The sequence below is a fragment of the Lycium barbarum genome, chromosome 1, assembly GCF_019175385.1.
Source record: "Lycium barbarum isolate Lr01 chromosome 1, ASM1917538v2, whole genome shotgun sequence".
NCBI lineage: Eukaryota > Viridiplantae > Streptophyta > Magnoliopsida > Solanales > Solanaceae > Lycium > Lycium barbarum.
In genome coordinates, this window is record NC_083337.1 from 156,069,853 (window position 1) to 156,081,082 (window position 11,230).

General features: G+C 35.8%; 1 protein-coding gene across 1 annotated transcript; it reads right to left on the reverse strand.

The window, feature by feature from the left end:
* Positions 1 to 1,586: 1,586 nt before the first annotated feature.
* LOC132598997 (CBL-interacting serine/threonine-protein kinase 25-like) lies at positions 1,587 to 3,298 on the reverse strand. Its single transcript, XM_060312199.1, has one exon. It carries the CDS (start codon positions 3,081 to 3,083, stop codon positions 1,734 to 1,736), a length of 1,350 nt encoding a protein of 449 aa, XP_060168182.1. The 5' UTR covers positions 3,084 to 3,298; the 3' UTR covers positions 1,587 to 1,733.
* Between the last annotated feature and the right edge of the window lie 7,932 nt (positions 3,299 to 11,230).

Sequence of the window (11,230 nt, forward strand, 5' to 3'; positions counted from 1 at the left end):
CAAAAGCCAAAAGGTACATACAATCATGCGAAGTGATGTTACACAAAACTGACCATATCAATTTATGCAATGCCATATGTTAACTAACTCACCATTTGGACCCACACAAGTTCACTGCAATAATTATGGCAACCTTCATTTGGATGTAATTGTGTCGTGTTACTTTGTTTCCCTGTTTATATGGCAATCAGTTGATCAATATCATTGCAGTGACTTTGTTGCCCTGCCAGAACATCCCTTTTTGGAGTTACTTGGATAAATGTCAATTTTAGAGAATTTTTTACTTTCGGGGTATGAAAAACTCAATTACTTGATAGAAATGGCTTAGGATTTATCCACTTAACTATTTGAATTGCACTTTAAAACTCAACTTTAGCTGCCTGATGATAATGACAAGAGTTATAGCCGTACAGGTAAAGGTATTACCATTACAGAAATATCTATCTTCTCTCCATTTGAAATCTACCACCTGGAGTTCAAAAATTTTACTTTTCCTTTTGGCAAATATCTAGTTTTATTTTTTATTTTTTTAACATGAATAGCTTATTGAACATTCTATATAAGAAATTACATAAAACATAGTACCCTATTACACTTGGTACTTTTGAACAAGCTCATGCGATCAAGGACTTCACAAGCGTGCAGTGCAGCTCAAGTGGCATTGACGCACAGTGGACCACATTCTGGTGAAATAACAGCCATTACCCAAAAACAAACCAGCAGTATCAGCTACTTGCGGCCCATGGTTCCATCATGTAAAATCAAGATTAAAAAAACCCCACATAAATTTTCTTTATCAAAATACTTTTAAACCATGGGCAGACCTTCTCTGGCATGTAGAAACATATCTCAGGAGAACCTTTCTATCCCATAAAGACAAGAATAAGGTCTGCATACACCCCACCTTCTCAGACCCATTTGTCGGACAATATTAGGTTTGTAGTTGTTGTTGCTGTATTGTTTATAAGAAATCACTATACATGAACGCATATTAAAATTAAAACTAAATTATTAGTACTTGAAGTAGTGAATCTTACATCAAGAACCCATAAAACTTGGCTCCTCCTCTGTTTCATGCACATATTGAAAAGCAATTAGAAAAAAAAAAAAAAAAAAAGGAAAATGGATCATTAGAAAATAAGGATGTCAACTAGGAGGCGGAGTAGGTTCAACTAAACTGTGTTGTTTTCGGCTAGAACTTTGTGTACATATGAAATAAAATTAGACCATATACATATCATATACTAATAACATCATACTTATTCTGAATCCACTAATTTCAGATTTTGAATTCTTCTCTGCTCTGACTGTAGGTGTTTCCATATGCTCCAGTTAGATTAAAATGCCCATATAACTTGGTACAGAGTAGGTTCAACTAAATTTTGTTGTTTTCAGCTAGAACTTTGTATGCATATGAAATAAAATTAGAACATAATATATACATATCATACATTAAAATCATACTTATTCTAAATTCACTAATTAATTTTATATTTTGAATTCGCCTCTGGCCGACTGAAGTAATTTCTATATATTCAAGTTCGATTAATTACCAACATAACTTAATACAAAGTACTTACAACCACTGATCAAAGAAAATTCAACATAATTAGTGTATTAAGCAAAATTGGCTAGAACTGGGATAAAGTAAATTGCTATAGTTATGGTTCGTATTTGGTCCATATAACTCCAACAAAAACCTATAATTTACATGTAACAGCTAGCATTACAGTTTACTCTTGGCCGTTATTCTCACCTTGCCATGTCCAAACAATATCTTTAAGGGAAGGCCTTACATCTTCCTCATAAAATTTCCTATACTCTAAGGTATCTCCAGCAGATTTGGAGAACTCAACTACAGCCACTTCTGGTGCTACTTCAAACACTTCAGCCATCACAGACAATTTCCCTTTTCGCCCTTCGGATATTCCTTGCATCTTCACCTTGAATTCCTTAGCAGATACAATCTGAAAATTCACCTTCTTGGCTAAAGATTCCAGCTTTGACATGATCATGGATGCAGAACATTTAGATGTGAACATTGAGCCAGATTTCCTCTTTCCTTCTATAAAAAGACTCGATAAATCGAACCCTGAAGACATTGCTGATATGAATTCAAATGCATTGTAAAAAGGTGGAACTGACTTTGATCTACCTAAGTTTGGTTCTATGATCTCCTGTTTCTGTTCACCATTTTCTTCAATTGAAGAAAAAGAATTTGATCTGCTAAATTCTTTTATAAACCAAGGGACCCTTGTTATAGCAGATGTTATTATTCTTTTTTCAGGATCAGCTACTAAAAGCTTTGAAATTAACTTCTTGGCTTCAAGGGAAAACCAAGGAGGAAATTCATACTCACCTTTAAAAACTTTCCTATACATCTTCATTAAATTCTCATGTTTAAATGGTAAAAAACCAGCTAAAAGAACATATAAAATAACCCCACAAGACCAAATATCAGATTTAGCACCATCATACCCTTTTTTCCTTAGCACTTCAGGCGCAACATAAGCAGGTGTTCCACACTGTGTATGAAGCAAACCATCAGTCCTTAATTGCTCAGACAAAGCTGACAAACCAAAATCAGAAACCTTCAAATTCTCATTTTCATCAAGAAGCAAATTTTCAGGTTTCAAATCCCTGTGATATACACCACGGCTATGACAAAAATCCACAGCACTAATCAATTGTTGAAAATATTTTCTTGCAACATCTTCTTTAAGTTTTCCATTAGCAACCTTAGCAAAAAGCTCACCCCCTTTAACATATTCCATAACAACAAAGATTTTTTGCTTTGTTGCCATGACTTCTTTGAGTTCAACGATGTTGGGATGTCGAACTAAACGCATGATGGAAATTTCTCGTATGATTTGTTCCATCATACCTTCTCTTTTAACATGGTCTTTGTTGATTACTTTGATAGCTACACTATCTGAAGTTATGATATGGCGGCCATAAAAAACTTTAGCAAATGTTCCTTGGCCTAATAACCTTCCCATCTCGTACTTCCCGAATATGATGTTTCTTGGACCATCCATTGGATGGTCTGTTTCTTGTTTTGATTGGTTTATAGGGTCTTCCATAGAGTAGAAAAAGGTTAAAGAGAGATAGTTTTTATGTGATTAGATGCAAGAATGTGAAGTTTAAAGATTGGAATAATACTAATACTAATGTAATTAAAGAAGAAAGACTAATAAAAGGACGCGGGGGAGTAGGGAATGGAGAGTGGTAGGGGAAGCAGTGGGCTGTTCGCTAGTTATTGGAGCACATGGTTTGAGTAGGAATGAGAGGAGCGGCTAGGCCCATAGAAAAATCTAAGAATAATTAATTGACTAGGAGTATATATTATATTGAGATTATGGCAATGATATATAGCGACAAAGTAAGATATATAATTCAGACTAAAGCGTTCAATTACTGTCATTTAATTTAATTATCACTTACCTTCTTGAAAAGATTCGGATAAAAAGATATCTCGAGTCTTGAATTTAGAAAAGGGAGCGTTTTAATTAAGGGAAAGGGGTCAAAAAGCCCGTCACTTTGGAAAAAAGGCTAAAAATATTTTCCGTTATTATAGTTTTCAAATATACTTCTGTCTTAACGGAATTTCCAAAATAACCCGATTTCATTTTTAAACCCACTCCATTTAAACCCGATCCAACTAAATAAAACCCATAAAGGTTACCCGCTTTTGTGCTTAGTAGCTCCAGATGTAGAACTCGGGAACAAGTTGGTCGCATATGAGTTTTTTATGTAGTTGAGCCTGGTTTAAAAATAAAATCGGATTATTTTAGGGATTTGGGAATTTCCATTCAAATAGGGGCATATTTGAAAACTTTAATAACGAAAAGAGTATTTTTAAACCAAATTTATAACAGAGGATATTTCTAGCCCAGTAGAGGGACATTTTTTATCCTGTTCCCTTTAATTAAAGTATCATTTTTCTTTGTTATTTCTGTTATACAATTTTTTTATGTGGTGAATTAAAAATTGATTAAAAGGGAATGAGATTGAACAACTTCATTACTTCAGCACACACGAGGCTAGAGTTCGAAATTTGACAATTGAAAACTCCAGCACATAATTTACTAAAGGTTCAAACTCCATGAACTATTCACGGAGCTCAAACTCCAGAAATGATTCATAGAGTTCAAATTTTCAAATCTAAGTATGAAAATTTACTGGAGTTTCAGATTTCATCACGAGTAATTCACGGAGTTCAAACCTTTATTAGTTCAAACTCTAGGAATGGTTCATGGAGTTCAAACTTTCAAAATTCAAGTGTGAAACTGGACTTTCAAACTATATAAATGATTCATGAATTTCAAATCTTTATTAGTTCAACCGCAGGAACGATTCATGAAGTTCAAATTGATAAATATTTAAACTCCAGTGGAATATCTCTAGAGTTTTTCCATATTTTAACTAGAGGTCTTTAATCAAAATTATTTGCATATTAAAAGTGGCTAAACATTAAATAATTTTAAAACATAGCTAAAACTTAATTGGCATTCCAGATAAAGGCTATTTGAAGGTGAAAAACATCATGGCATAGATTGACATTGGATGCCAAATAATAATGGTTTTAATCCAAAGAGTAGTCATGGGCATAGAAATTTAGATTTAATGGTTTCAAATTTAATTGACGATATGCGCACATGGAAAATACTAGATCGAATTTTAACCTTTGAATCTGAAGATGTAGACGCTATATTGTCTATCACAATATCTACAAGAAGTTTTCTAATGATGGATTAGGATGGCACCATATAAAAACAGGAAACTATGAAGTTAAATTAGGTTACTGCTTAGCAAAGGATTTGGATTGGTAGGACAATGACAAAATCGGAAGCTCAAGCGAGTTGCACAATCTTTTCCTAAAAACTATTCGGATCTCTGTGGAAGTTAGGAGTTAAAAATAAGCTTAAACATTTTTTTTTTTAAAAATGTGTGATGAAGTCCTTACCCGTCGCTAAAAGACTTAAGAATGTGGATAGTATATGTAAAGTTTGTGGTCTTGGCCATGAAGATAGAGAACATATGTTATTCAAATGTCCTCAGTCTCAACTTGTGTGGAAACAATATCCTTAAATTGCCCGATATTGAAAATGTTTTTGACTTTTCTATATGGTGGTATAATTTGTTTTTAAATACTTAGTCTTTTCCTGAGTCTATAGAATTGTTATTAAGCGTTAATATTATGTGGCAAATTTGGAAAAGTCGGAATGTCTGGCTGTTTAATCAGGAAATGCTAGAACCAAGAGATATTGTTTCTAAATCTCTCTTTGAGTATGAAGAATATAAAAATTTACTAAAGACTCATCTTTTTGTTCCTCAACTAGAAACCATCCTGTGCTTAAACTAACAAATCTGCAAGATGGTATTTTATTGTTTACAGATGCAGGATTGCAGACTGATGATCGAAGGGCAAGTATTGATTTTACGGCTTTGGATAGCCTTGGAAAACTGCTTCATGCCCATGTGTCCCCAATTCAATATGTTGGGAACGCCATTAACGCTGAAGCGGTTGCTATCACGAAGGCTCTTGAACGTGTTATCAGTTATGGATGGATGGATGAATGTGAAGATTTTATATAATGCCACATGTTGTTGACATGATCCAGAAACAAGTGGCTACTTCATAAGAGATGGAATTGATGTGTGACGATATTTGGAAGCTCTTGGACATGTTGCTCCATATTGACTTTACATGTCCTAGATGTATGAACTTTAGGATGCTGAGCTGGATTTTTCAGTTGCAAAAACTGAATTCCATGACAATATCTTAAAGTTCTTGTAAAAGTTGAAACTCCACAATAATATCCTGAAATTTGAACTTACAAGTGAAACTCTAAGATAGCATCCCGTAGTTAGATTAAAAAAAAAAAAAAAAAGCGAAGAAGGTGAGGAAGCGGGTTTCTACCGCTTTTTAAACTAGTGAGATATTTTTCTCCAACAAATAAAATATTGACTATTTTTAAGTAGATATTCCAATAGTGATTATTTTTCGATTACAAATTCAAAAAGTGGCTAGCTTGCACCAGTTTTACTTTAACTTGGGTTATATGCCCAAAATCAACCCATGACCCAACTCGTCAAAATTTCGACGGGTTTAAATAGGTCAAGCTTTCCATTCTTATTTAAAACCACAAGATTCTTAATCTTATATGTATTTTAAAATTTCACGTCCAATCAAATTAAACCACATAAAATAAAGCGGAAGGAGTACTGTAATTACAGAGTAAACTGTTCTATGGATCATCTTCATGACTGTCAAGGGGCTTCTCATTAACATTTTTTTGCGCGGATTGCCCTTCTTTTGGGGTGGTCTTTAAATTTGCCCCTCATATTTGTGGTTTTTAAATTATGCCCCTCATATTGCTGGTCTTTAATTTTTGCCCTTTGCATTGCAACTTTGAGCGTTCACGCAGAAATCTTGAGGTTCTGAGTTCGAACCCCCGCTCAAGCATAAATTAAAAAAAAAAAATTGCAAGGCAAGGTTTGGGTCGCGTGTATGTCGGACCCAGCATACTCTTGTGAAGGAATTACCAAATTTATGCCGGACCCGGCATACTCATGCCTTATGGGCAGACTTGGCATAAGTATGTTGGGTCCGGCATAACTTTGGTAATTCCTTCACAAGTTTATGTCGGTGGGGGCATACTTTTAATGGACAAACTTTTATGCCGGACTCGGCATAAACTTGTGAAGGAATTATCAAAGTTATGCCGGACCCGGCATACTTATGCCAAGTCTGACCATAAGGCATAAGTATGCCGGGTCCGGCATAACTTTGGTAATTCCTTCACAAGTGTATGCCGGTGGGGGCATAGCGAAATTTAAACTTTGTCTTGCGAATTTTTTTTAAAATTTTGACTGTGTGTGGATTCGAACCTGGAACCCGTGGGTTTTAGCCGAAGGGCAAAATTTAAAGATTTCAAATATGAGGGACAAAATTTAAAGACCACCCCAAGAGAAGTCGCATAACCGCAACGGGTCGCGGGCTTGATCCACAATGTAAACCGCTCACTGTAGCCCATAGATCCTTCTTGCAGCCCAGATGTAAACTATTTTGATCGGGCTCTTAGTGAATTCTGGGGAAAAAATTGCATGGTTTTACCTTCAGATGGGCTGGTCTTTAATTTTTGTCCTTCAAATGGGCTGGTCTTCAATTTTTATCCTCCGCAATCGTATTTATGCCTTGCAGGGCATAAGTTCTTAAAGGTGCAGGACATAACTTGCAGATATTATGATGCAAAAATATAAACTTATGGCTCTCGAAAAAGTTTATTTGCTTTGAGGAACAAAAACTAAAGACCAGCACAAAAGGGGACAGAAGTGTAATGACCCTTCTGGGCGAATGCGGTCCAGGTAATACCATATGAGTTCAACGCAAGTCCAGTATGATTGGAAATACCGATGTCAAGGCTCAAATTAGTGACACAATATGGCCTTCTTTTAGAGGCCACTCTTTGATTTCTCTATTTCGTTCGCCTATTGGAGTAAATTACAATTTACAACTTTAAAGTTAACTGGATGAATTATGTATGGAGACAAATTTAACCGACTGAGCTTATGGTACACGAAATTTGAAGAGTTATCTCACAATAAGGTTTACTTGTGCAAATGTCTGCTCAAATACGCGATCTGGATAAATTTGAATCGGCCGCAACGAATGGAATAAATGAACGTATCAATACCCTACTCATCAAAATAAATTGGTCAATATTAGCTAAAATATAATAACAACATACCCAATATAATCTATAAGAGGGATCCGGCAATATGAGCTACAATATAGTTTATATATCAGTTCTTCCAAGTTAAACTGTTTTTTTTGTATGTTTGTTTGTATTGATAGTTGATATAATAGTTTACTTGTCAAATTAAACTAAAAATAACTTTTCTTTTTTTAACAGGGGAGAAATACACCAAACAAAAAAAAGAGAAAAAACAAAGAAATGATTTTTCTTCTTTTTACAAAGTGAGCATAATTTAGATGGGTCAGAATTGACCTATCCTCAATCTATTTACAACCAAATTCGTTCAAATTATACTCTTAGAAGAGTGACAAGCCACGTAATTTAATCCAAATTGAATGTGTTACATTTATATGGACTAAACTACATATGACATATCTAGTTTGGGCCATAGCCCTATTGTTTGTATTCACGTGTCAATAAGGATTATTTTTATAGATTTGTGGATTTATTTAAGTTGATTATCACTCGTTTAGTGTAATATATGTATGTTTTCATGACAATAAGAATTCCAAGTCTTGAGATTAGGATACGTGTATTGTATATAACTTAAATTCCTTGAATGATAGTTTCTTCCCTAGTAACTTGTATTGTACCTTTGGATACAAGCTAGAAACTCTTCCGGAAAAGATTATTTTCTTTTTCTTGTAAACAAAAAACAATATGGTATCCGACCTAGTATTCTATTTTCAGCTGATATCTAAGACCATATTGACATAGTAAACAGAAAAGAGAAAATCAGTCATGAAATCTCGAAAGATATTTGACTAAAACTGATAGAATTATGTGACTATATATGATTTTGTCTTCAAATTGTCCTTCTAGTTCCTAAAATAATTACATCTGAAACTTCTAAGTACCAATTTATGTGTTTGAGATTTCCTGGCGTAGACTCAAGTTGCTTAATACAAATTCAGAAGTACAATGGTCCAAATGGCAGTCACATTCTGAAGTTTATAGGTATCCCTTTCTTTTTCTTAGAGAAGCAAAGTCAAAGCCTTATTAATTAAAAGATAAATGAAAAGAAGAGGTCGAACAAAAACGGCACATTATGAACTTGAGACGACTTTGCAAAAGAGATGAGATCATGGCCTGCATCATCGCCAACTTTCTTGGACAACTGGTCTTCCCCATGTACCAAGTGAACTAAATTAGAATTTGACATATTGTACAGGTCACTTATTTCAAGAACTCGGTTTACAGAAACTCAAAATTATTTCTTCTAATATTTAACCGAAATACTAGTGTAGGAGATTTACAAGTTTCTTCTTATCGGAATCTTTTCAGACACTCGATGTATTTATAAGTTGTAGATAGGATCTTTTCCAACACCCGATGTATTTATATGTTAAAGATAGGGTTTAATTAGAAGGAGAAGAAACTAATAGGCTAATGGGTTAATTAACAACCTTGTGGGTGGACCCGATCAATAGCTATTTCTAACTCTTCTAAAAACCAAATATTATCTAGTAATGTAGTAACTTTAACCAAATTTATGTTTGGATTGCTTAAAAAGCTCAATTAGCAGTTAATAGAACTCAGTTTAAACTAATTAGCGTTCTAGGTAATTATGATAAACTAGCTTATACATTGTGCAGGTGTTTATTGAGATTATATAAGTACAAAACAGAAAAGGAAAATAGGCAAGTAGTAATAGTAGTACAAGCTAGTGCATAACAGTTGTCGGGTAATCTTGCATATGTGTGCAGTGTGGTGGCAAATGCAAGTCCGATAGTGGGATTAAAACTGAATAATTGAAGCTCCTCAACAAGTGAAAGTGAAAGGATCTATGGACCCGACAGTTGGAAGGAAACCTTCCTTTCCGGTTAGAGTCCTAGTAGGCCAACCAGGTTTCCAAAATTTCATTGTTCATCATAAAATGGTATTGGAATAGTTTTGACAAATTCTAGATTAAACATTGGTCTACATGATATTTATTAGTATGTGGTTGCATTTTGAGAAAATCCTCCGCCTGCTCTGGCTGTTTTAATATTTTTTTTCTTGTTCAAAGTTGACGGGAACTTGATATTTAAAGTAAAGTTGGAGGGTGTAAGTGATTTTCATCCGTTTATTTGTGCTGAGATAGGTTAGATATATCGACATATTAATTTTAGGTGAATTTGGCATGTCGTTTTCATTAGTTGATGTTACCACGGCACCCATAGTATAATTCATATATTTTTAAAACAAATATATGATGTAAGATGGCCGAGACCACTAAGGTCAAACCCGGGCCAACGGGACCCGAACGTGATGTGTGAATATCATGGAACCCATGGGCACAGAACCGAGGATTGTCGCCAGCTAAGAGAGGAGGTGGCTCGGTTACTGAAGAATGGCCATCTCCGAGAATTGCTAAGTGAACGAGCCAAAGGCCACTACAAGGAAAGGGAGACCCATAAACGGGCCGAACCAGTAGAACCTCAGCATATAATCAACATGATAATCGGGGTACGGATACCCCACGAGGGCCGGTGATGAAACGGACCAAGGTTTCTATTGTGCGTGAGAAGCGCAGCCGGGATTATTTACCCGACGGTTCCATCTCTTTCAGCAACGAGGATGCAGAAGGCATCATTCAACCGTACAATGATGCATTGGTAATCTCTATACTTATTTTTAAAACTCAGGTTTAAACGTATTTTGATTGACCCAGGTAGCTCGACCAACATCATCCGGTGGAGATTGGTCGAACAGCTAAGGCTGCTCGATCAGATCGTACCGGTAGCCCGGGTGCTCAGCGGGTTCAACATGGCGAGCGAAACCACGAAGAGAGAGATCTCTTTGCCGGTTAACATTGATGGCACTATCCAGCAAACGGTGTTCTATGTAATCGAAGGAGATATGAAGTATAATGCATTGCTGGGTAGGCCTTTGATACACAGCATGAGGGCCGTGCCGTCGACATTACATCAGTTGCTGAAATTCCCGACCCCGGAGGGGATAAAAACCATCCGAGGTGAACAGCCCGCTGCAAGGGAGATGTTCGCGGTCGAGGAAGAGACACCTCAGTCCAAAAAATCGAATCAAAAGGAAGAAGATTCAACCGGGGGAAAGGACGCCAAATAGCAACTAAAGCACACGGGGTTGGACCCGGGATATGAAGAGGATGATTTCGGTGTACCCAGATCATTCGTCATGCCGGATGACTCGGATGCGACCAAGTCAACACTTGGGGAGTTGGAGCAGATCACCTTGTCCGTATGTCTACCGGACAGAAAGGTATACCTGGGCACGGGGTTAACCTCGGAGCTCAAGAACAACTTAATTAAATTTCTTACAACTAATGCCGATTGCTTCGCATGGTCCCATATAGATATGTGTAACACCCCATAAACTTGAACTAGGTGTGAATGTGTAAAAATCTAGTATTAAGATGATATTATATCTATATGAAACCATTCTTGATGAATTCGGGTGGAAGATGGTCGTTTTGAAGTCAAACCAATTAGTGAAGTCCTTAAGGCCTC